Here is a 27,456-nt window from a genome sequence, read left to right as displayed (position 1 = left end):
ATTTATGTAGAGTAGCTTTACAGTCTCTTTAAAGGGGAACTATCAGCAGGTTAGTCAAAACTAAACTCCTGATATGTCCCTATTGCACAGAAGATGCCAAAGAGGAAGGTATGTCTCTTGTCTTCCTCCTCTGCGCCTTTCCGGTGCAGTTAGTAGTTTGCTCCGTGGTCCAGTGAGACTGGGGCACCCGTTAGGAGTACTGCCTGCTCCAATAGCACCAATCTGGCCCGATCCATTCATTATCAATAGAAAGGGGGGGGGGGGGGGGGGGGGTCAGTGCTATAGGGCCAGGCAGTTCTCCTAACAGGTGTCCTAGGGCTCCTAATACTAACTGCACCGGAAAGTCGCAGAGGAGGAAGATAAGACACATACCTTCCTCCTCAGCGTCATCTGTGCAAATGAGACATATCAGCAGGTTAGATTTCCCCTTTAAGCATCTCAAATTCAGGGGTGGAAGTTTGAAACACAGTGATGGGTTTCGAATAGGCCTATTACATATCTGCAGCAAACACCTCATAAAAGAAAAAACTTTAAAAAAAATCTCTATAGTTTTCACAGGCAATAATAATGTGCAGTCGCCGTCTGTTGCTTCCTCTCAATATGTATCATATAGAAACTATTATAATACGTCCGCCTGACTTTCTGTCTCTGGAATGTAACCAACATGAAGCCAATAAGTGCGGAGCTCTGGTAACGTCAAACGTTGAGGCCATATGTGATCCCGTGTGATATTTTTAGCCTGGGGTTTCGTGTGTCAAATAGAATATCTTACACACTTCCACAAAGGAAACTTAAACCTACTTTTACCAAAAGGCAACACATTGGGATCACCTGCTTATTTAACTAGCTTCAAGAGTCTTTCCTCAACAGGAGTTTACAGGAGAGAAGTCTGCATGGATTAATTGCTGCGAAAGGACTAGACACGCAACAGCATCTCCAGATGTTCCCGCAGGAGAGCCAAGAGGTTTAGGTTTGCAGAGTCCTGTTACTGGAATCTGAAACTATACAGGAAAACAGAATTCGAGCCAGTGGAGGAAATGATTTTTCCCTTTTCTAATATTTTCAGCCTTATTCTGAGGTGGTGGGGGGCCAGGTAGTATATTGTTCTTTTTGCTCACGATGATACATATTGCTACATAGTCAATGGCAAACGCATTAATATTAATTTAATCCAGGTTTAATGTGACCCAGCAAGCATAAGACAACCAAATACTCTGGAGGACCAGATGGTCATAGAAGAGAAAGAGATCGCTGATCTTAGGGAGACCAGCCAAACGATAACACTGCCGGCTGCTAGTGAAAGCGCTCAATGCAGTGAAATCCTAGGTGCATTGCCCCCTGGGAAACATGAAGAGTCTAGAAACACAGGACTAGCCAGATATCCCTCCGGGAAGGACCCAGCCAAGGGGCGGCTCCTGTAAGGAAACCACCAAAACCACCATATTAAGTGGCCCTATAAGTCAATGTAATGACAAGGGAAAAAACAAGGCCAGACACAGACAGCTGTTTCGGGGTGTCGCCCCTCATCAGTGTGGAGCAGGATTCTGGCTAGGATAGGAAGACAGTACAAAATAAAATTTTAACCTAAATTGGCCATTATCCTACTGGATTTATAATATTTTAATCTCCTGCTTCTGACCACACTACAGACAACCTTACAGTTTAGACAAGGGAGAATCAAAATGTAACAGCATTTAGTGACATGCTTTACAGCACGACTCATGGACATAGACAACAAAAGACAGACTCTGTCACCTTGAGATGAACGTGAAACATTACTGAGCGCTCTCTGTGACGTTTGAAGAGGTCATTCCACAGGGGGCTGCTATTGTCTCATCTACTGGCGTCACATGTCGCTGAAATGCGGTACAGATCACTTTACAGCAGCCTCCTCCGATCGCCACTGACGCAACAGGAAGTCTTAGCTTTGTTTTAGCCCCAGTGGTGAGAATGAAAACTGCAAGATCTCACATAAGTCATTTTCTGATAACACATTCCCTTTAATAAAATGATTCATGGTGCTAGGTCCATACTGAACCATCATCCAAAGGCGAATTTCTACTCTCCGCCCAATGAAAGTATACTACAGCACTTTGTACCTCGATGGTGCAATCTCTCAATGGACGGTGCAATTTTCTGCCCTCGTGGCTGTCACTTGACTAAAGGCTGAGGGACTTTTCGGACTTTCCAACAAACAGGTAATTTGCAGGGCTCCAGTTTTATAAAGTTACTTTGCGGCTTACACAGGGGAGGCAAGGAGGCTATGAAAACATGTGTGGCAAGTGTGCTGTGTGGTCTAACAACACATTTCAAAAGCTGGTTATGAGTTTTTGAGGTGATTGGTTCCCTTTAAACAAAGGCGGCTCCTGTACCGCACCTGCAGATTTTATCATTCAATTCTAAAGGAAACTCGGGTGACTACCAATAATGGTTACCAAAGCAGTTATCACTAAACTATTCCAAAACTAAGAAACAGCAGAACAATTTAAACAACGTAATTATTACCGCACATTAGTAGAATATTCGGCTTCATCATGTAAACAGTTTGATAATTCTAAACACATGAAACATGATGCATCTACAGATAGACAAGCCTTACATACATTGGGCACATCCACTGCCACCTCCCGCATGGCGCTGGGCCGGACATCATTCATCGCCTGCAGGAAATCATTCAGAGCGATGACCACAGAGCCGGCCACATCACTGTCTGATGGATCCTTTATCTCTCCGAGTTTTCTCCTCAAAGCATTCAAGCCTGCAAAGGAAACCGATCAGCCATGAACCATACTGTTGATAGGAAACAGAATATTATGTAACCTGCAGAATTCACTAATAATATTATTTATTACCAAATATTTGTCATAACGTTTATATGTTCTTCTCCTCGGCTTACTAGGTTTCCTTCCACACTCCGCTCTCTGTATTATGTATGCTAGGGTCATATCGGCATTGGAGGTTTCATTAGGAGCCTCTATTGTAATATCTGCATGATGTATGATGGTATTTTGTTAGCTAAAAGGTCAGGCACCATGAGGAAAACCTGATAAGAGCCCATTTAAGTCAATGGGGTTTGTCAAACGCAGTTTGTGTGCACTGTAAAGATGATCCAGGACTAAGCAATTTCTTTTTGTTGTTCGGCTTGATGGGGCATAAGAGCCCTATATCACCAGCACAATGCCAAGCGTCAGACTAGATCGGCCTGGGCCTATTATACAGCCCGATAATTGTTTAGCGAAGGCTGCACGGACATCACTAACAATTTTGGAGGTAATTTTGCTGTTTGGCCACCAGTCTGCTGGTACATTATTCTAGGTTAGGTGGACTGATTGCCTTTTGGGTCTTTAATTAAGAAGTCCATTCAATTAAATAGTAAAAACAGTAAAAGGACGGTGAAAAAAGAAAAACTGTGTGTGAACAACTTAAAAATAATGTCCAGTGTTTGCAGAAGACGTCTGGAAATAATTGTCATGATCATTATTTTGACGCCCGTGCAGACAATTTCCATCATTTTATACGTTGGTACTGCCCAAACGGTACATTTTTTAGCCATTGAGGTAGGTGGCAGCTACTAAACTAGAGAAAGCTATTCACATCGACACTTTTAAAGTGAGTTTTTGTAATAATTTTGTCTTCTCTCTTTATTAGGGTTAGATCTAAAAAATCTATACTCTCCTTACTAAAATTCAGCGTGAATTTTATTCCCCAATCATTGCAATTTAATTCATTTACAAAAGACTGTGCATCTCCTTCTGTTCCTGTCCATATAAAGAACAGATCGTCGATAAAACGACGATAATAAATCACATGGTTGATTTACCGGGTCCAGTTAATACTTTCAAATCTAATATTACTGGTGAATCGTTCACAATATGGAATCAACTCACATGTGCGACCCAATTTGTTATATATCTGCTGGAATGTAGTTGCGGTTTGCAATATGTGGGCCGCACTGTTCAGACTGTGCGGTCGCGCATGAATAAACATAGATTTAACATAAAAAATGCGTTTCTTCTACACAGCGTATCTAAACATTTTTCCATTTATCATAAAAGTGATCCTAGAGATATAACACTCATCATATTAGAACAGATTCCAGAAAACCACCCGAGGAGATACCGACAATTAATTAATCGTGAATCATATTGGATTTTTAAACTATCCACCCTAACCCCACAAGGGCTAAATGAGACTGTCGAAAATACCAGATAGGCTATATTTACATATTTTATATTTTTATTTTATATTCTCTATATACTGTACATATATTTTATATAAAATCTTATTACCCCACAAGGGTTAAATGTTGAAAGCTTTAACCCCACAGGGGCGAAACGAGATTACTGAAAATGACAGATTATATATACATATTTTTTTATATTTTCTGTGTACAATTTGTATAATATTATAGCAAATGTATATACACATATCCTTTATAATTTTTGTGGTATTGCTCATGCGATTCCTTATGTTTCTATTTATATATACGTATATTTTTTGGTATGTGTTTTTATGCTAGCTAGGCTGATGTAGTGGTGCACCCTGTGTGGGCGTTTTTTTGCATGTAATTAGAGATCACCTGTGCCTAAGCTCCTCCTGAGCATGTGCACTTCCCCTTTTTATAGATCTTAGAATACATTTTGTATGAGACACTTGAGAAAGAAGTCAGCACGACTTCGAAACGCGTTGTGTCATTATTTTAATAAAAACTTTTCAGTTCTATTCTTATGTATATTGCCTATCTTGGACCTGCGCCCAATTTACCCAGGGTTTGGAGTGGAGGATTTGTCGATTAGCCAATTGGCCCATGTAGAATTGACAGCGATCAGTTGAGGAGCGGGAAAATATATCACTTACGGCCACACATCTTTCTGTGTGAACAGTGGATGTGCAGTCGATAGCAATAAATTTAAATGGCTGGATAAACATTACAGTACAGTGACTGTTTATGCGGCCCAGCTGCTTGATTCATTGTGCCTTGTAAAGTCACAGCAGACGAGTACTGATCCGCGACCACGGACAATTTTAGGAACCATTCAAGTAAATGCAGCCACTCACACAATCAGTGCCGCAACCCACCCCCTGCTGCCCCCATTCCGGAAGCAGAGATGACAGGAGCACAGAAGACAAGTACTCGCCTACTCCCCCATGCCAGTGAACATGTAAGCCAGCCAGTACGGGGGGAGTAGGCGAGTACTTGTCTTCTGTGCTCCTGTCATCTCTGCTGCTGGGCGGCGGGGTGGGCTTAACTTTAGGGGATCCGTGCTGCGGTCCCTTTCCAGTCATCGCGGCACGGATCGCAGCACGGATCATGTGAGGCCTTATTCACACGTTCCGTAAAGTTGTCCGTAATTGCAGATCTGTAATCACGGTTCAACTTAGAGCACATTGATTTATATTGGGCTATTCGCACAGTCCGTTTTAATTTTGATCCGTAATCCCTCTGCAAAAAAAAAACAAAAAAACATATGTTCTAGTGCGGATTGTGAATGCGGTACGGATTACCAATAGGCCTAATTCACATATTCAGTGATTTTGTGGGCTGCAAATTCTCCCACTATTTTTTTTCTCCGTGATCCATTGAAAAGCATCCGTATTTGCATCTGTTTCCTTATCCGTAAAATGTGAATAGTACTAGCTTGCATAGATTTGACTTGTGTGTTTTTTTGGATGTCACAGATTTAAAAAATACAGATCCCGTAGACTTCTATTGGTAATCCGTACCGCTATCACAATCCGCACTAGGACATTTTTTTTTTTTATGGAACGGATTACGGATCAAAATGAACACGGACTGTGTGAATAGCTCAATATAAATCAATGCGATCTAAGTTGAACCGTGTCTACGGATCCGCAATTGCGGACAACTTGATGGAACGTGTGAAAAAGGCCATAGAAGTCTATGGGATCTGTTTGGGTTTTTTTCCGCCACAAAAAGCACAGATCAAATCTATGTAAACTAGTACTATTCACATTTTACGGATACGGAAACGGATGCAATTACGGATGATTTTCCACGGATCACGGAGAAAAAATAGCGGGAGGTTTTGCGGCCCAGAAAAATCACTGAATGTGTGAATGAGGCCTACGTGCCCAGCTGTGTTCTTGCAGAGATAGAGAAGTAGAAATCAATGGAAAAAAAATTGCTGTTGATGTATATTGGACATCACTTCCTAAATCCTGGTAACGAGAGCTGATGTTCTTTAACCTGACATAGCCGTACCACGTAGCATCTGGTGCCTACACTGAGAGACTGGAGAGCTATAAAAGGGCATGAACACCTGCTGGAACTCCCCAGGCTCGCTTACAGAATCACAAATATTTGCAATACCGACTTCCTGTAATGTGGCACATTCATAATGAACAGGATACGGTACAATATCAATAAAAACATTCCAGGAGGCCAGCTGGAGAAGAAAGAGAGAGCAGCAGTCTTCAGGCAAAGGAAATGCTACAAATATCTTCCCTATTGTGACCGCAGATCAGATTTTTCAGCTAATTATTTTAAGAAGCCCAATGGCAATGGCAGACAAGTTCTAACGCTACACAGGCCATCGTATTCACTACATGAATGCAAATTATTACCACGGCCACGGCTGGAAAACCAACCAAACCGCTTTAGTCGTATTACAATAAAATATTCTGTGCAGGTTTTTAGTTTTGACTAGAAATACTTCTCCTTGTAGAAATAAATACTGTCTGTACAGAATAGGAGGGTTACCCACCATAGTACATACTCAGGCTATGTTCACACTAGGTATAAACAACGGCCGCTGTTTGGCATGTTCCTGCAGCTGATATTACCATCGGCCGCAGGAACATCATTTTATTTTATTTGGATTGTGGCCAAATTTGGGTGTACCTGCAATCTAATGGATGCCCAGGCTGCATAAATGGTCCAGTGATTGATTGTGCAGCCCTGCCAGCGTGATGTCCATTCCTGTAATAGGCTCCCTAAATGATATACACACATCTACTTGCTTAGGGCCCTATTACACGAGCGATAATCAGCCCGATTCAGTCGATTATCGCTCCGTATAATAGAGACAACAATCTTTAGGCTTTAGGCCTTTAGGTTTCTTTAGGCCCAGACCTAAAATCATCTGATGATTGCCCAAACAATTAATACTTCACCTGTCCATGTTCCCGGTCTTCTCCTGTGCTCGGCATGCATCCTGGCACCGCAGCTTCAGAACGGCCTGTCTGAGCTGACAGGCCGCTCAGCCAATCACAGGCCAGGACCGCTGTGGCCATTAATTGGCTAAGAAAGGCCGCTCTGAAGCTACAGCGCGCTGTGCCAGGACGTATGCAGATCACAGGATAAGACCAGAAGCATGGGCAGGTGAAGTATTTACTGATTGGGTAAGGCCTGTACGGACATCGCTAACGATGTCTGTGCAGCCCTTGCTAAATCATTATTGAGCCGTCCAATGGGCCCAGTAGCAGATCAGCACTTGTATACAATATTGATCAGGCCTTCATCGGCCCGTGTACCAAGTAAGCCTGCGTAATAGGGCCCGAAGGCAGCACTGTGGCCCCTACATTTTCAAGATCAGTGCGTATCCCACGATTCTAGCGACATGCCATTACCATAACAGAGGTGAAAGCCTTATCAAACCGATTTACTTCCAAATAAAACCAATGCATGCTTGTATCTAAACACACATGAACTATAAATCTCCAAGAGCAGGCTGTTTCCCTATTGTGTTATTATTATTAAACCCACGAAAAAAACTAAAGAAATTGTGATCTATTTATGTTTCTAAAATTCCGTTTCCCCTCTCCGAATCGGTGAATGAGTGATCAAAGCTTTCCAAACAAAGCCTGAAGTCATTGGAGTAAAATGTGCGTGCACAAGCCACTTCTGGGGTCATCATTTAGCTGGAAAGATTTTTTTTACATTGAACGATAATAAAAAGCAGACAGGGAATAAGAGCGTGTATTTTCCTGTTTTCATAATCAGAAGTCTCTCCTCCCACATCACTCCACTGCTGAAACCCAACCACACAAAACCTAATAAGATGCATCGGGCTGTATAACACACCACAACAAACCCGCAGCAAAGCTCGGATGTGCGTGCACTTGTATTCTCTTCCCAGACGAAAATCATATGTCAACTGTAAGATCCATAATCCTACTAAATTACACGTGCAAAACCGTGCACAACCAAAATATTGCATACAGACGTGGTTGTCCCATGGATCTATTTTTCAAAGGGAATGAATAATTCCAGGGATGAGCCGACCCCCTGGTAAAGCCCCGGATACTTACCCCGTCCTGCAAGTCACACTGGAGCAGTGATTTCCTATAGACGTCAGACTCACCACTTATGATTTACAAATCGCGCGCGCAGACCGGCGGACGGCGAATTCTCCGCATCGGGACCGGCTTTCGGAGTGGAACTTGCCGGGCGGGGTAAGTATCCAGGGTTTTACTGGTGGGTCAGGCAGGCTCTGCCTCGGGTGTCGGGTTGAAAGGTTTCCTTTAAAGGCCCTATTACACAAAGCGATTATTGGCCGTATTTTGACGATTATCAGCCATTATTACCGATAATTGCTTTGTGTAAAAAAAGGCCACAATCAGCCGACATGAATGATGTCGGCTGATCGTTGTCTTTCAACATGTTGAAAGACTAATGACTATATAGCAACGATATGCTGCCGTCACTCCGTGCAACAAGAGCGGCGGCAGCAGACGTGGCTCACCGAACGATTTAAAGATCGTCCATGGAGTCCATCCTGCACCTTCCCGTGGCCCCCTCTGAACTTACCCGCTCATGTAATAGCACTGTCAGCGAGCAGGGAAGGAAGAGCAAGTGAGTGGTGACCTGACAGGTCAGTCCTCACTTGCTCGCACTGATCGGCCTATGTAATAGGGGCTTTATGGCACAGGTCTCATAAGGGAAAATAACAATGCAATTTTGTCTTTCACTAGACTGCCTATTAGGGTTTGCAATAATGCAAAAAACTGTACAGTCATGATCCCTATTTAAGCGATGAGCATTGGAGTACTTTGCTAAATATTTCTGTTCCCAGCTCCGATTAACAAAATGTTATCATCAAGGCAGGAGAAAGGCGACTAGAAGTGTGCTCATCGCGTTGCTATAGCCTTCTCCCTGGAAAATGCAAGGAGACTGTTATATTGGTCAGTGCTTGATCAATCATGCGGATACAGGGTTTCCAATAGATTCTAGGCTGTCAAACGTCAGTGCAGGGATTCCTCAAGGTACAACGGCCTCAGGTTACAATATTTTCCACATACAATGGTCTTTCCTGGACCACTGTAACTTGAAAACATGATCAACATACAATGCTACAGACAGTCCAGACACGTGCGAATAGCCGGATGATCTGACCAATAAAAGCAGGCATTTTACTGGTAAGAACCAAAGTATTAAAGGGGAACTATTAGCAGGGTAGACAAATCTAACCAACTGATAGCCCCCTAATGCACACGGGTCACCAAGGAGGATGGTATGTCTATTATCTTTCTCCTCTGCGCTGTTCCTGTGCTGTTAGCAGTGTACTCCTTGGTCTGGAGCACCGTTTGGAGCCCCCCCATGACATGAGCCAGCCAGCCCACCCACTCAATTGATTATCATCAGAGGAAGCGGGACAGCTCGCTCGATGGGGATGGGGCCGTGCCAACGGTCTTACCGGACCAAGGATTATTCTGGGATGCTTTGTTGGGGGCCCCAGAACCAGTTACTAGTTTTCCATAGAGATACAATATTTTGAACATAAAATGGTTGTCCTGGAACCATTTCTCCTATTCTTGCTCCATGACAGTTTCACGCAACACCTGTGTGCTTCGTCAAGGCCTTGACAAATCGCACAGGTGATGCTTGAAATGGTCCCTCGCCCGAGTCTCCACTCTCTGACCCGATATGGAATAAAGGTCTTTTTTTACTCCCATCAGTGAGTGCCGCAACTTTATTCTTTGATGCCAGTTAATAACATTTAAACTGGTCTTCCAATATGACACCTATCTATTGGTGTGTGCCCACCAGTCCACTTGCGCAGCAGGGCCCTCAGTAGGCCTCAGGACAGAATGTCTTACGCTATATGATGCTCACTTCAGCTCTAAGGGTATGTGCACACTACGAAATTTGCGTGGAAATTTCACATGTCAGTTCTTTGGGGGGGACCGCAGATTGTGCTTCAGAATATCATTGAGTCTATGGGACAGGCAGAACTTCAAGCCGCCGGAAATTTTAGCGGAAATTCCGTAGTGTGCACTTACCCTTACCCAGTGATTAGTCATGCTATCTTAATGATTACTAGAGATGAGCGAACCGGGTTCGGGTCCATCCGAACCCGAACTTTCGGCATTTGATTAGCTGGGGCTGCTGAACTTGGATAAAGCTCTAAGGTTGTCTGGAAAACATGGATACAGCCAATGACTATATCCAAGTTTTCCACATAGCCTTAGGGCTTTATCCAAGTTCAGCAGCCACCGCTAATCAAATGCCGAACGTTCGGGTTCGGATGGACTCGAGCATGCTCCAGGTTCGCTCATCTCTAATGATTACCATTGATGAGATAGAGCCATAGCCAGAGCCATAGAGCCCAATTCAACTTTCCGGCTGGATGAACTTATAAATATGGAAAGCGGCACTATCCATATGTTCCTCACAAACTGATTGAATTTTATCATCTGAAGGATTCCTTGTCTTCTGTGTGTTCACCTGAATCCAGGGGCTTCACCTTCCTGTTTAGAAGGCCAAATACGGTTGAGAATCATATCTCCATTGGCAGACCATACTTACCTTCCTTATATTGTCCTAATAGATGCTAGACATTATCCCAATCCAGTACCATAATCGAACCATAACCTTGCCTTGGGGCCAGTTCACATGAAGTAAAACCGGCAGAACTCTCCGCTGCGGAATCCCGCCAGCCTCCGTGTCAAACTTTACTCTGTGTGAACTGGCCCTTATTCTTACTGCCTAGACTTCTTCAAAGTATTATTTTTGCAAAAACAGTGCACAGGGCCGTGTGAAACCTCTGTACACCCCTCACTATACTGGAGTGAAAAGTGATACGTACTCATTACATACCATGCAAATTCATCTACCAGCTCAAGACTTTAATGGCGTCTTATATCCTTGAAGAGAGATGGCCTACTGATAAATTCCTCTTGATGATGGGCTCTTCCCACACTCTTGAACATACTAGGACCAAGACCATTGAGCTAATCATTTACTTGTTGAGATCTTCTTTTTTTCTATGCCTACTGAATCCTATCTGCTAAGGTTATCCAAGGTCTCTCGTAACTCATCCAGCTATAAGGTAAACTATATAAACCAGCAGATGTATTAGGAAGGAAACATCCAGAATGAAGTTTACTGTTGCATTCCAGAAAAGTTTGCAATCCTTAAAATACAGATATAATTCTCTAACCCCCTCCAAGTCTCTTGTTCAGGTCTGGATTTAATATTTACTAGCTGCAATCACTCGAAAATCTGCTCTTTCCTTTAATACTTGTCCATTTGCCCTAGGTTACCCTACAGAATGAGGATGTGGTTTTGTGGTTTGCTCATTCTCTTTCCTGGTAGCCTCGGATTTATTTGGATGTCTGTAATGTGTTCTACATTTTGTAAGGAGGCATAATTCTTCTCTGAACAATTATGGTTTCCTAAAATGCAATTATCCCGGCGTTCAATATGAATGCCGCTCTTGACAACTTAGAAAAGTCCTTAGGAACTGGGACGTGTTTTTGGCTGGTGAAAGGTTACGTGGGTGGATGTGCACACTTTCAGAATTCTTTATGGGGCAGGAAGTTCTACTGTTTGTGCAGCCATAACGTGGGATTGCCAACAGCCCCCAGCGTGTGACGATGGAGACAACAGAAGGTCATGAAAAATCATGAAAAATATGTATGAAACATCCCAAAACTCAAGCAGGCCTGGGCCCAACAAGGCAGCCGGCAGGGGGGAAATTTGGTAACGAGTACGACCTTACCTCTCCCCGTGCCTGACGCGAGCGGCCTTGAGATCTCTGTTAAAAGTATTTTACCCCCAAGTAGTGGTGAGGTCACGACTTTCCTGACTAATGGACTGGCTGCTCAGCCAATGAGTGACTGGAGTGGCCAGTCCATCAGCCGGGTCATGACGGGTGCAGTGCCGGAGATCTTGGAGCCTGGGGGGGTCCCGAGGCCGGTCCCACAGCTCACCGCAGGCACGGGGAGAGGTAAGTTTGAACTTGTTATGAAATTCCCCCCTACCGGATTATAAAAATAGCCGGACTTCTGAGTGGTCGCACTTGTGATTTCTACACTTTTAGGCTATGTTCACACAACGTATAAACAACAGCCGCTGCTCAATACACTGCACGAACAACAGTCACTGTTTGCATTGACTTCAATGCAAAGCATTTCATTATGAAAAGAAGGTCCGTTGTGTAAATTTAAAACAACAGCCGCTCTTTTCATAAAAAGTACGTTGAGTGACATAGTCTTAGGCAACATTCACACGTCTTTTTTTGGCTGCATCCCAGATGTCATTTTGAGCCAAAAATACGACCATATTATAGGAATTATAGCCGAAATACGGCCAAGGAATTATGTTGATTGAACATAGCCTTAAAGGGGTATTCCTCTGAAACATAACTTTTGATATGTTGCTGCCCATGGTGAGACTAACAATTCATTCTATGCTTCTTGTCATCTATTTTGTCTCTTTCTCCCACCTCTGAGCTGCTGCTTTCTGCTGAAAACACAAAAATCCCCCCTCCCTTCTGAGACAGATGATGTAAACAAGTCCCTGGCAGGCTGTATCTGCAAAATTGTAGCTTCTTTGTAATGCTGGAAAGGATAATCACAGTGAGTTCATCAGCAACTTGACCTTAGAAAAACCTTCAAAGCATTACAAAGAAGCTACAAAGTTGCAGATAAAGCCCGCCAGAAACTAGTTTACATCAGCTGTCTCAGAAGGGAGGGGGAGACAGAGAGAAAATCTCTCACACAGATTTTTGTGTCTTCAGCAGAAAGCAGCAGCTGAGAACTGGGGGAAGAAGACTGAATAGATAAAAACAAGTTTGGAAGGAATTGTTAGTCTCATCATGGGCAGCAATATATCAAAATGTTATGTTTGAGTGGAATACCCCTTTAAAGTCTCTAACATTATGCTTCTTGAATGGCCCACAAGGTAGCTTTATTGGTCTCCTAATTTAACCTGATCTATCGTTGGGTTTCCAGTAAGTTGAGACAAAATGAGAAAGAGGAAAATATCCTATAGCTTCCAGTCAAATACGTGTGGACAGGAAAAATTTCCATAAAGCGACATTTCATTGTGTTAGCGACAAAATGAATTTGCGTCTTAAGTTAAACTCCAAATTGCAGCTCAGGGAACATCTGCTGCTGCTCAAGACTACAAAGGATATTTGCCTGAATTTGTTTATGAGCACATCAGCCATTCACTCACATGTAAGAAAGCGCAACAAGGTAGACTTTCCTTCCAGGTATTCAGCGAAAAGTCTATAGTCAACAGGACAGGATGCAGAGAAAAGGAGAATGAAAGAAAGTAAAATAACCTGAAGCCTATGTCCCTGCGCTGTATTTTTGCTCAGTATTTTGAAACCAAGACAAGGAGTGGATTGGAAACACAGAAAGGCTATGTTCACACACTGTTGAAATTGAATAGATGACCGACATTTAATAGCAAATAATTGACACTATTTAAAACAACGGCCGTTATTTGCCATTAAATAGCGGCCATGCCCTCAATTTCAACAGTGTGTGAACATAGCCTTTCTGTGTTTCCAATCCAATGTTAGTGTCGTGACGCTAGTCCAGCACACAGGTGTGATGTTGGTACTTGTTTGTTTTTTTATGGCCGGTAGTGTTCCCCAAATGGTCGGTAACCTGGTCACGGTAGTCCTGAGTGGCAACTAACCCACCCAGACTGTCGGTACCCCACCCACAGAAAGGGAAAAATAACCCAAGGTGTGCGGTTGTGTGTGTATAGGTGCCGGTGCAGACAGAAGATGACAGATTTCCGTTAGCATAAAAATATAACAGCTTTACTGTAGTGCTTTGCAAGTTTTAGTACACGGTTTCACAGAGAATAAATCTTTACACACACTTGAGTGCTTAACCACAGTGCTTATAGGAGATGCTTGAGAATAGTAAGAGAGGTAATTGTAGCAGTGCTTGTAGGGTTTAGAGTAGAGCAGAGGAAAGGAGTTTGCCAGAGGAGCCACAAACGAGTGTAGTTGTGTATTTTGCCTGAACTTTTAGTAAATATATCTTGAGTGAAGTGATACTCGTACTCATGTTTAGACACTGTCTTACCACCTCCTGCCCTCTTGTAGCGTAGAACCCATCCCAGTAGGGTAGTACGAGTCTTAGCTGTGGTTATCTGGGTGTGGCTAGGTGTCCAAGGTTTCCCAGTTATCGGCACTGCGCAGTAGGATACGTAGACCATGTATACTGGTTGCTTTGTCCTACTGAGACTTGTTCCTATCTTGTCAGGATACTGCCCTGCTCTTTTCTGATGTGTTTCTGGCATGGGTCAGGGTGTTTCTTGGTGACTACTCTCCCTTGGGTGTGCTTAGCAATGCATAATAAACATAGTGGTAGTTGTAGGAGAAGTGTTGGTCTGTAACTGCATTTGTTCACACTCGCGATTAGACTTAACTGCTCTCTTCCCTGACACGGGACCTGGCATTAGCCAGGCCCTGGCTTAACTTCTGCAGGAACTGTTTGATTTTGTGTCCTTCCTCCATGAGAATCTGGACAAGACTGACTGTACTTCCTCCACCAGTAAAACTGCTCCTACAGGGGCCTTCTGTATGCCTGCCTGTGAGTATTGGGGATGAGTGTATACAGGATAAAGACTTAAGAGGATAGGTTAAGAGAGGAACAGCACTTCCTAGTGGTCAGCATGAAACACATGGTACAATATAAAATATTAACCCATGACTTACTTCAGCTGTGCAATACATGTAACTAAAAGAAACACTGACACCTAGTGGGGAAACATAATACTTTATCCACCACTTAACCTGAGAGAAAAAAGCTTTTTGATAGGTGCATGGAAGAGACCACCACGGCCCATCTCAGGAAGTGTCCAGAGCAGTAGAAAATCCTCATAGAAAACCTCTCCTGCTCTCTAAACCGGAACAGATCCCCGACTTGCAGGACATATAGCAGCTGATAAGTACTGGAATACTTGAGATTTTTTTAATAGAAGTAAATTACAAATCTGTGGCACCAGTTGATTTGAAGGAGAAAAAAAAAAATGGTGAACAACCCCTTTAACATTGCAGTGTTGATCGTGTTCGCGTATGGTCCCCTCCCTGCTCTGTGCATTATAAGGCAGCCATATCTGTGGCAGCCAAAGTTTTCCTTATGTGTTTTTTTTTCTATAATCATCATACTACAATATAAAAAAGGATAAATCTCAGGCAACCTTTTTCATTCATAACTGCAATATATATATATATATACACACATTGATATATATATATATATATATATATATATATATATATCATACATATCATACACACACACACACACATTTTTATTTAGCAGTAAGCAGTATTCTCCTATTCTCCTGGACAGAAAACATCCAAGCTTTATTCGATTTGCAAACTGAGACAAAAGTTATTTCTGATTTCCACTAACCGGAAAGAATGTGACTGTGTTTCATTACTTTCTTATGTTTAGTTCTTTGTGAAAGACAATAAAATAAAATGAAAATGCCGGCCAGTTGTACTGGAAACATTCATTTTTATGGCACACTCATGACATGCGTTGTTAAACGTATCGAGTATTCCTTCACTTCATTATTGCAGTGACGAAGCTTTCGGCATTTTAAAAGATTTTATTTGCATAAAATAAGGAACTGGCTCATCTAAATGAACTTGTCCTTCACAATGTAAGACCACTTATGGACTATCCTAATGGTCTTTAACCTACAGGTATGGATAACATATGTAATCTAGTAATACCTCGCACAGCTACAACACTGAAATTCTTATATTCTATGGATCAGCAACTTGACAAACTCCAGATTTTGTCCTGTCTGTTTTTTCAAAATGGCAGATACACTTGATATGGTTGGGTATACTGACCAAAATGGCACACCACTTAATTTTACAGCTGTAAGAATATTGGGGGAGATTGATCAAACATGGTGTAAAGCAAAACTGGCTCAGTTGCCCCTAGCAACCAATCAGATTCCACTTCATTTTCCAAAGAGTCTGTGAGGAATGTAAGGTGGAATCTGATTGGTTGCTAGGGGCAACTGGGCCAGTTTCACTTCACACCACGTTTGATAAATCTCACCCACTGTGTGTATGCACAAAAAAATCGTTTTACACCTGACTTCAAGAGAAATCAATAGTTGTTTCACTGTCCAAAAGCAGGCAAAGAAACTCCGTGAGAACATAGCCTTAAGGTCCTATTACACAAAGCGATTATCGGCCATTTTTGGCTGATTATCGGCCATTACGGGTGATAATCGCTTAGTGTAATAAAAGGCAACGATCAACCGACATGAACAATGTCGGCTGATTGTTCTCTTTCATTGTTTTTCAACATGTTGAAAGACAAACGACGTGGAGAGCCACAATCTGCTGCCGTCGCTCAATGTAATAGGAGCATCAGCTGACCGCAGCTCTCTCTTATGGGCTCCAGCGCAGATCTACCGATCTTCTGGGGAGCCCCCGCAACTCCACCAGGCCCCCCCCCCCCCCAAGCATTTACCCGTTAGCTGTTGTTGCATGTAATAACGCCGGCAGAGAGCAGGGAACGAGGAGCAAGCAAGCGCTGACCAGATAGGTCAGCGCTCGGTTGCTCCTGGAGATCGTCCCGTGTAGTAGGGGCTTTAACCATGAAAAAGTATTTAGTGATGCTTTAGGCTCCGTGCACACGGAGCCTTAAAGGACAACTCCGGTGGGACCTAAAAAAAAAAAAAAAAAACACACAGACACACACACAGATCATACTCATGATCCCTCCGGTGACGATCAGCACTTGAATCCCCCCGCGACTCCGTCACCTCCGGCCGACGTCTTCAGAACTCCCTCACTTCTGGGTCCGTGTGAAGTGAAAGGGAGAGAAAAGGCTGCCGATGCGCATGTAGACCTGGCCCGCCCCCTGCTGTGAGGACATAGTCACAAAATGGCTCCCGGGAGAAGAGGACGGGGTCGACCGTACTCGGGTATGTATACTTTATTTAACTTCCGGGGGAGATCGGAGCCTGACCGCTTATTTAGACACATTACAAAGTTATATAACTTTGTAATGTGTGTTGAATAAGCTATAAAAAGAAAAACGCCGGAGTTGCCCTTTAACAATACAAAAACTATATGGGCGTTTAGGTCCTTTTACATGGTGGATTGCTGGCAGGCAGGAGCACTCACTATCAATTATCGGCCCGAGCAAAAGGGCTGGTGAGAGGTTACTCATTTGTTGACTGATTGCTAGTCAGCTACCCATCTAACCGTGTAAACAAAAATGTGTAACTGACTATGATGACGGACGTTAAAAGGGCTCACAAATAATACAATGCACCACTTCCTGTGTTTTTTTATAACATACAATGACATTGCGCTCCCACCATCAAAGGCTGCTTAGCATTGACTCTATACTGAGCAGCTGTTTCTTATGGGAGCGCAACATCACTGGACTTTCTGAAAACACAGGAAGTGGTATAGAGTAGGAAGCCAAGGATCCAGCAGCAGCAGCAGGGGAACTGGACAGGCAAGTATACATTACCAACGTCTCCCCCGCAGTCATGGCAGCCTGGCCAAGTATTCATTTTTCCTGGACAACCTCCTAAGTTACAAAATGTCCAAATACTGCTGGCAGCTAAATATATATAAAATTATTATAAAATAATATAATAATAATAATAATAATAATAATAATAATAATAATTAATAATAATTATTGTTTATATCTTTACATCTAGAAGCTTATGGTTTAGCCTTCTTGCGTGTAGAACGTAAAGGGAGCCTGTCATTAGGTTTATTCCGCCTTAAATGAGGGCAGCATAAACTAATGACAGAAATGCTGAACAGATCGGTGTATTACTTATATCATTCTGTTCAGCCGTTCTCCTAATATGCAGGAGAATATGATTCCTACCACACCCCTCCCCCTGCCCTCCAGCTTCTGATTGACAGTTGACTGCCTATACACAGCATGGATAGATAACTGCCAATCAGCAGCTGGTGGGCGGAGTTATCTGCTTCTCATGAATATCCAGGACTACTGGGCTCATGCACATAATGGAGAGGACTACTTATTGTCCATGTTATTCAGGAGGAGATCTATGGAGCAGCTGCACAGAACAATGTAAGTGATACATCATTCTGTTCAGCTTCTCTGTGACTAGTTTATGCTACTCTTATATCATACAGCATAATCCTACTGACAGTATATCCTTAACAATGAAATACCTAGTTGGTTATATGCACATTCACTTCATAATAACAGAATATAGGGACGCCACAATGATAAGATATGCTAAAACGTCTCAATGCTAGTATTTCTTTAAGACAACAACAAGACTATATCGGCAAAGAAAAAGAAAACTAGGTTTAGTAATTCATTTTCCTGTTGCTGCCATCCCCCCCCCTCCTTCCTCTAAATGATAATAAACCTTCAAATAATACAGTCCTGTCTGGATTCAATTAGACTTTCACTGTCTAGTCTTACTCTTTAAACAATGCCTTCAAACCTTTCTGGCCCCCATGATGCTATCACATCAGAGGCCCAGTGTTTTATAACAGCACGCCAAAATGGTGAGCGGATCGTGCGGATATTGAAGATTAATTTTAAGCATTACAAACTAAATACTTCCTTCCACTCTAAACAAATCACATGAATCCCTCTTCTTGAAGAAATCAGGCTCTATTTACATTCACCCTGATGCAGCTGCGCAGGCTGCCTTAGAAGGCCACGGTCGCAATAAATCCCTATATTAGGAAACCTGGATTGCCAACCAGCGATCTCCGCAGCTTGTTCTCGGCTCGATTATTAACATTTCCTAGTGGTTTTGAAAAAAAAAAAAAAAAGCCAAGGCTTATCTTTCTCATGACATTAGAAATTCACGCACGCTTCGGGAGATTAATATCCTGCTTGGGGGCAGAGGGCCGATGAATCAGTTCTGTAAATTAATACAGCATTGTAAAGCAGCAGATGTGAGTCCTGCAAGCTTAACTCTCTATGTATCTACAATAGACCAAGGATAAGACTTCACTTGAGGGATGTTAAAGAGATTTGTAATTTACTTCTATCAAAAAATCCACTACGTATCAGCTGCTGCATGTCCTGCAGGACTTGGTTTATTCTTTCCAGCCTCAAGCAGAGCTCTCTGCTGCCACCTCTGGCCATGTCAGGAACTGTCCAGAGCAGGAGATGTTTTCTATGGTGATTTGCTACTGCTCTGGACAGTTCCTGACATGGACAGAGGTGGCAGCAGAAAAGCACTGTGTCAGATTGGAGAGAATACACCACTACTTGCAGAACACACAGCAGCTAATAAGTACTGAAAGACTTGAGATTTTTTAAATAGAGGTAAATTATAATTTGCTTCACAATAAAAAGAAAGCAAAATATGCAAAGTTGTTGACATGTTCTTTACATGAAATGATGCAAACTTCCATCCAAAATGAGGACATTTCCCTGCACTAAATTTATCAAAAATTCTTGAAGGGAATCCGAATCCGTCACTAGGTTTATGCCACCTTAAATGAGGACAGCATAAACTAGAGAAATACATGCCTAACAGATCAGTGTATTACTTACATCATTCTGTTCAGCCGTTCTCCTAATATGCAGGAGAATAGGATTCTTGCCACACCCCTCCCCCCGCCCTCCAGCTGCTGATTGACAGGTGACTGCCTATACACAGCATGGATAGATAACTGCCAATCAGCAGCTGGTGGGCGGAGTTTTCTGCTTCTCATGAATATCCAGGACTACTGGGCTCATGCAATAATGGAGAGGACTGCTTATTGTCCATGTTATTCAGGAGGAGATCTCTGGATCAGCTGCACAGAACAATGTAAGTGATACATCATTCTGTTCAGCTTCTCTGTCACTAGTTTATGCTATCCTGAGATAGGACGCCATAAACAGACAGACAGAGTCTCTTTAAAGTGTCAAAGTTATCGCTGAGAGGTCACTGTTTGTTCTGATGATACTACCTCAAGTTTTATAAGCAATTCTGTTCACAAAAACATATATATATATATATATATATATATATGTATGTATTGAACATGAATAGTAACTATTATCAAGAGTGAATTTAGTAATATGTAGCATAACATGACTTACCTGCTTCCTTGCATAGAGCTGCCAAATCTGCGCCTACATAGCCATGGGCACTACTGGCTAAATCTGCTAGTTCCTCCTCTGTTAGCTGATGGGGGACACTGACAAGTATCCGCTGAAGAATGTCCAGGCGCCCCTGAGCATTAGGGACACCTATTTCAATTTCTTTGTCAAATCGCCCAGGGCGACGTAATGCGGGGTCCAGGGAATGAGGACGATTGGTGGCACCGAGAATCAGCAGCTGGCCCTGACTTTCTTCCTAAATTTGGAAAGGTAAAATAAAATATTCATGTAATGTAATAATCAGTAATAATAAATATGCGGACATGGATAAAGGGGGAGATTTATCAAACATGGTGTGAAGTGAAACTGGCTCAGTTGCCCCCGGCAACCAATCAGATTCCACCTTTCATTTTCCAAAGAGTCTGTGAGGAATGAAAGGTGGAATCTGATTGGTTGCTAGGGGCAACTGAGCCAGTCTCACTTTACACCATGTTTGATAAATCTCCCCCATAGTACACAATGATATTACAACTGTATAACAGTATAATGGAGAAATATACTAAAGCTATGGGAAAAATATCCATTCACCATGGCAAGCATTGGTAAGCTTTGGTTATTTAATATGTACCTATTAATAATACAGTAGCAGTAGTGTACCTATGGTTGCCAGCTCTTTCACTAAAAAATACCAACCGGGTTTAAAAGGGCAAAGAGGTATAGATTTAGAGGCGGGGCTTCAATATTTTTTCTTTTAAATCAACTGGTGTCAGAAAGTTATACAGATTTGTAATTTACTTCTATTTAAAATCTCAAGTCTTCCCATACTTATCAGCTGCTGTATGTCCTGCAGGAAGTGGTGTGTTCTTTCCAGTCAGACACAGTGCTCTCTGCTGCCACCTCTGTCCATGTCAGGAACTGTCCAAAGCAGGAGAGGTTTTCTATGGGGATTTGCTGCTGCTCTGGACAATTTCTTACCTTTACAGAGGTGGCAGCAGAGAGCACTGTGTCAGACTGGAAAGAATACACCACTTCCTGCAGGACATACAGCAGCTAATAAGTACTGGATGACTTCAGATTTTTAAATAGAAGTCATTTACAAATCTGTACAAGTGAATTACGAATCCATATAACTTTCTGACATCAGTTGCAATTCCATCTCATAGCCCGACTTCCCAGTTTGATTGTTCTTACCGAGCCGATCCCATCCATGAGCGTGAGTAATGAGGCTACCACCCTTTTCTCCACTTCACTCTGCGCCCCTTCTCTTTTTGGACAAAGTGCATCAAGTTCGTCAATGAATATAATGGAAGGCAGACTGGAACAAAAAACAATGGCAGGAGCTGTCAATAGCATTATTAAATTTACGATTGGATACAAGAATACACTCCATGAACAAATTAGAAGGAATTAAGAATCTGCAATATTACAAACGAGTGTGTGGACATTAAAGGGGTACTCCAGTGCAATCTAATTGGTGTTAGAGTGCCAGAGATCTGTAAATTACGTCTATAAAAAATCTCCAGTCTTCCAGTACTTATCAGCTGCTGTATGTTCTACAGGAAGTGGTGTATTCTCTACAGTCTGACACAGTGCTCTCTGCTGCCACCTCTGTCCATGTCAGGAACTGTCCAGAGTAGCAGCAAATCCCTATAGAAAACCTCTCCTGCTCTCCAGACTGGAAAGAATACACCACTTCCTAAAGGACATACAGCAGCTGATAAGTACTGGAAGACTGGAGATTTTTTAATAGAAGTAAATTACAAATCTCTGGCATTTTCTGAGTTGGAAAAAAAAATAAAAATCGCTGGAGTAGCCCTTTAGGCCATGTTCAAATTGGGTAAGACACCGGCCGTTCCGTGACTCGGCCGGGTCACGGAACGGCTGGTGTCAGAGAAGATCATCCCAGCCGGTACTGCTGTAAATCAGTTTTCTGTGGCCGCTATTCATTAAATAGCGGCCGCAGAAAACCCTGTCAGTTCACCCTGTCAGCTCCATTGTGTTCAGCGGGGAATTCGGAAGCGGGAACACACAGAAGCGCCGGCATCAGAATTCAGGGGCGCTAAAGATCATCCGGGATGATCTTCCCAGACACCGGCCAGTGTCTTACCACGTGTGAACATAGCCTTAGATTACATTCAGTCCATTAAACTCAATGGATCTGGCGCAGACCTGCTGTGATATATGTTGTCACACCATTCTGCTGGTTTGCCTATACAGACCACAGACATTGTACAGATGCGCCTGCATCAGAATTCAGCGGCACTAAAGATGATCCGGCTGATACTGCAATACCAGCGGGAATGATCTTATTTGACACCAGCCATTCCGTGACCCAGCTGGGTCACGGAACGGCCAGTGTCATACAGCGTCTGAACATAGCCTTAGAGTTGTAGTATTTGAAAAGACTAAACATATTCTCTTCAGCTCTAAAACAGTTCCAATGCTTTATTCATATTTCTTTAAAACACTGATGCGTTTCAAATACAACTGGTTAGTCATGGTTTTTCTCCAAGTGTGTCCATTGTTCATCACCCCGGCTGGCCCGTCCCTTCTAATGTATATCAGCAAAGCTTGGTGGCCGAAGTGGATCATGCACAGGGCAGTAGCCCCTCCCCCTGTGCACCAAAATGACTCATTAGCATAGGGAATAAACTGCTAATATCACAGAAATTGTGTAGAGGATGAAGGTAAGAAAATTACCTTCATATTCAGCACCCTCTGCACTATACAGACATATTAGGTTTGATACTTCTAACCTGCTGATAATTTCCCTTTAAATTGCCAAGCACTGGATGGAGTGGTGTGAGGCATGCCGCCACTCGACTCTGGAGCAATCGACACATATTCTATGGAGTGAGAATGCCTTTCTCTTTGGCTTGGCGAACGCTAGAGGAACGCTACCTGCCTGAATGACACGTCAATTCTTGGTTAGGATGGTGGACTGTACTTGAGAAATCCCATTGAATCAACAGTACAGGCAGGATTTCAAGCAGCGCCAACTCTGATTGACATTCGTCGCCGATTCTGTAGTGTGAACATATCCTAACTGTGCCCCAGTGCACAAACATGGCCCATAAACACCTGGTTGGGGGCATTTAGTGTAAGTGAACTTGACTGGTCCACACAGAGCTCAGTGATTACCGTGTTTTCTTGGTTGATTTGTCATTGCCCCAAGTAGCTAGAACCCTGCTCCACACTGACGAGGGGCAAATACCCCGAAACAGCTGTCTGTGGATGGATGCCTGCCTTGGCAAGCCCTTGTCATATCACAATACTCACACCCTACTAGACTTTGACACTGTTGTTTCCCTATTTCTGTTCCAATACTCGCAACCGAGTGGGACTTTAGTTTTTTTTTTATCAGGGTGGTGTGGTGCTCTCCCTATTTGAAGGCACTCCGTGGCAACAGGCTTGGAATATCTGGCTATTCCCGTGTTTTGAGACTCGCAACCGAGGCTCCACAGATTCCTTTTTTTGCATATTTAACCACACAGATCTCTGACCTCAAAATCAATGAACACCTTTGGGATGAACTAGAGGCCCGCTCATCTAACATCAGTGTCTGACCTCCCAAATGCTCTACTGGAAGAAACTGCAAATATTCCCTGACATGCTGCAAAATCTTGGAGAAAGTCTTCTCTGTTGCAGGTGTATAGTATTTTTTATCAGTGAATCCCGACAAGTGGGAACTCCACTAATAAAGACAAAATCAGGACGGGCTTTGGTTGGCAGAGGTGGGCACTGACCCTTTGATCCAAGGATTGATTGGACCTCCATAAATCGGTAAATAATGGTTGATACTAATAATACCCCGTAACTAGAGATGAGCGAGTATGCTCGCGCATGCTCGAGTCGATCCGAACCTGAACTTTCGGCATTTGATTAGCGGTGGCTGCTGAACTTGTGGAAAACATGGATATAGTCATTGGCTGTATCCATGTTTTCCAGACAACCTTAGAGCTTTATCCAAGCTCAGCAGCCCCAGCTAATCAAATACAGAATGTTCGGGTTCGGATCAACTCGAACCCGAACCCGGTTCGCTCATCTCTACCCGTAACCTTCTATGGAGATAAAAGTGAAGAGAGCTGAGTTGCCGTTTCGGCAAAGCTCCGGTTCACCGCTGTGCAAAAATCCAAAGAGGCCTCTGTGCTATGAGCATAAACACTTCCACCTGTAGTTCATGTCAATGTTATCTGACCTATAAAACTCCAAACTATGTCACTAAACCCTTGTCAGCTGACATTTTCCATGGACTTGTGAAATCTAATGCTTTGTGAACCCCCTGCTTTCTCTTGGGTTCCTCTGTGTATGTAGAGCAAAATTCTTTTGTTCCTATGTGACATACGTTCCTTACCATTAAAAAAAATCTAATTTATAATCCTGAAATCTTTATAAAGAAAAAAAGTTATAATAACCGTTGTGATGCTTCAGCGAATATTTGGCGCAGTCTGGCTTCTGACTCTCCGTAAAATCTGCAATGAAAGATAAACAATATAAAATAATGGCTCGGACTTATATAGTACAGTTCATCTACACAAAAAAAGCTTTTTTTTCTTTTATACTTTGCAGTTATTGATGTCGTTGTGCACAAGGCAGAGATAAAGCTTCACGCCTGTACTGTATTATGAGGGGTTATTGATTGCCAATACATCTGACAGTAATACAAACATCTATACAATTTAAGTGTCATTGTCATTTATAACAAAATCTAAATCAAAAGTAGATGTGATATAAAGCAAGTTTGCAATTTACATTCATTATTTTATTTTTTTTGTTATCATGCTGTAAAACAAAGCTGTACTTACCAGAAATCCAGGTCCAGTCTCCTGAAGGCTGCTATATAACAGCTATACTTACCAGAAATCCAGGTCCAGTCTCCTGCAGGCAGCTATATAACAGCTATACTTACCAGAAATCCAGGCCCAGTCTCCTGATGCTTTTAAAAGCCCTTACGGCCAATAATCGTCCCGTGGAATAGAAGGTAACGATCAGCCGACAACGTTCATGTTGGCTGATCGGTGCAGTCGTTTGTCTTTCAACCATGTAGAAAAACAAACGACTGTGATAGCAGCGATCTGCTGCCATCGCTCCGTGGTATAGGAGCGGCGACAGCAGACCGTCACTATCCTCTATGGACTGCCCGGACGATCAGCGATCAGTGATTCCACGGAACAACGAACAACAGATTATCGTTCAAGTACTGTAGGTGGGGCGAGTCATTTTTTCCCCCGTTCTCTCTGCCTCCAGTGGGCGTATCTTTCCTTTTATTTTCGTACGCAATCTACGAATATTATAAATGTTCACACGCAATAAATGCTATTATGTTGCATTTTTCCAAGCTTTCTTTATTATTTATTTATTTTTTCTTTTATCAATTTGGATTTACAAAAAGAACAGGAGCGGTGGGACATTTTTCGTATGCAGTGTATCCCATTGGTCAACATATACATTTTAAAAAAAAAATACTTTGAGCAAACTTTATGTTGCGTAGCTAAACCGCCGACACTTCCGGTTCACGCAAGCGCCGGGATGTGCATTTTCTTCCCCTTTTTTTGTACGCAATGTATCCCATTGCTCAACATACATTTTTCAAAAGAATACTTTGAGGGAGCTTTCAGTGCGTTGCCCTCTCTAAATTCGGGAGGAAAAAAAATTAAAAAAAAAAAAAATCGCTGTTGCGTAGCTAAACCGCCGACAATTTAGGTTGGCGCCCAAATAAAAAAAAAAATTAAACGCATGCGTCGAGATGTGCATTTTCTTTTTTTCGTACGCAATGTATCCTGTGATCGGTGTGCGGGTTTATAGCGTGCAAGTGTCAACCACTGAACCTGTATATGCCTAAGAAGGAAACTTGAGGTGGGGCCTAGTCACATGTTCCTCCATGTCGGCCATTTTATGGACAGAAACACAACAGAGCAGGACAGCACAGCCTGGAGGAGGGGTGTGTGATCTTAGCTTTATGAGGTACACAGGGAGCTGCTGTCAGTATATACAGTGAGTACACAGGGAGCTGCTGTCAGTATATACAGTGAGTACACAGGGAGCTGCTGTCAGTATATACAGTGAGTACACAGGGAGCTGCTGTCAGTATATACAGTGAGTACACAGGGAGCTGCTGTCAGTATATACAGTGAGTACACAGGGAGCTGCTGTCAGTATATACAGTGAGTACACAGGGAGCTGCTGTCAGTATATACAGTGAGTACACAGGGAGCTGCTGTCAGTATATACAGTGAGTACACAGGGAGCTGCTGTCAGTAAGGGCTGTGAGTACACTGACTAATACTCTACACTGAACTATTTTACTATAAAGTGGCCAACCCCTTTAACGATTATCCAAACGATGATCAGATGATCTGGGAAACACTGGACTTCCTGTTTTTACAGTCAGAGAACAGGAAGTGCTGTGTTTTCCATGATAACAAACAAAAAAAAATAATGAATGTAAATTGCAAACTTGCTTTTATCTCTACTGTTGATTTAGGTTTTGACAGGTATAATGGCAGTGACACTGTTCACATTTGCGTTACTCACCTTACCTGCTCCAGCGCCTGTGCTTACTTACCATGATGACATTCCAATCACGACAATCAGGCAAAACCGTCTTCATTACAAAGGAACAAAGTAAAGACGGGTTTGCTGAGTCCATTATACCCTCTTCCCTATTCCACTGAATACCATAAAGCTACAGACCAGAACCTGATTTTTGTCTTCTAGAATAATAAAAGCTTTATGTTTGTGTCATCACTACAGACATTCGGGACCTCACTTCCATTCCCTATTGAGCTGCATATGAAATTATGGAAGACATTCCTGGGCGAGTATGAAAGCCTCAGCAGAGAAGCGTTCCTGTTACAATAGTCAGACCAATACTATCTGTATACAGTTCAGTAACACTGATATATTACTTCACCAGGCAGGGAATTAGCTGTACATTTGGTGCAGCTATAAAGCAGACACCGATATGAAAAGTAACGAGAGAAAAAGAGACAACAGTGATTTATAAGGTGCACCTCACCTCCGCAGTAAGGGTGTGTTCACACTGAGGAATCCACGCAGAGAAGTTCCCAAGTTTCCACAGATTCCATCACTGCACCCCTCACACCGCCACCCCTACCCCCCCTTGCCTGGGGCTGGCACCCTTGGCTCACTATATTA

At 42.8% G+C, this 27,456-nt stretch overlaps 2 protein-coding genes across 4 annotated transcripts in view; one reads left to right on the top strand and one right to left on the bottom strand.

The window, feature by feature from the left end:
* The window catches only part of AFG2A (AFG2 AAA ATPase homolog A), a 232,919-nt gene that overhangs the window by 182,562 nt on the left and 22,901 nt on the right, over positions 1 to 27,456 (bottom strand). For all 3 annotated transcript variants that reach the window (XR_011364004.1, XM_069978570.1, XM_069978569.1), the window contains exons 7-10: positions 24,714 to 24,770; positions 21,490 to 21,613; positions 20,299 to 20,554; positions 2,604 to 2,758 (exon numbers count right to left, since the gene is read on the bottom strand). Coding sequence is in view for 2 of the 3 variants with exons in the window: in XM_069978570.1 (XP_069834671.1) it covers positions 2,604 to 2,758; positions 20,299 to 20,554; positions 21,490 to 21,613; positions 24,714 to 24,770 (592 nt within the window). In the remaining variant the exon portion in view is untranslated. The remainder of the gene's footprint in view (positions 1 to 2,603; positions 2,759 to 20,298; positions 20,555 to 21,489; positions 21,614 to 24,713; positions 24,771 to 27,456) is intronic.
* The window catches only part of NUDT6 (nudix hydrolase 6), a 55,832-nt gene continuing 48,924 nt past the window's right edge, over positions 20,549 to 27,456 (top strand). The window contains exon 1 of the mRNA XM_069978577.1: positions 20,549 to 20,568. The gene's annotated coding sequence lies outside the window, so the exon portion shown is untranslated. The remainder of the gene's footprint in view (positions 20,569 to 27,456) is intronic.

This window comes from Dendropsophus ebraccatus, chromosome 7 (assembly GCF_027789765.1).
Source record: "Dendropsophus ebraccatus isolate aDenEbr1 chromosome 7, aDenEbr1.pat, whole genome shotgun sequence".
NCBI lineage: Eukaryota > Metazoa > Chordata > Amphibia > Anura > Hylidae > Dendropsophus > Dendropsophus ebraccatus.
The sequence above is the reverse complement of the archived record's forward strand: the minus strand, read 5'-3'. Positions and strand labels throughout refer to the sequence as shown.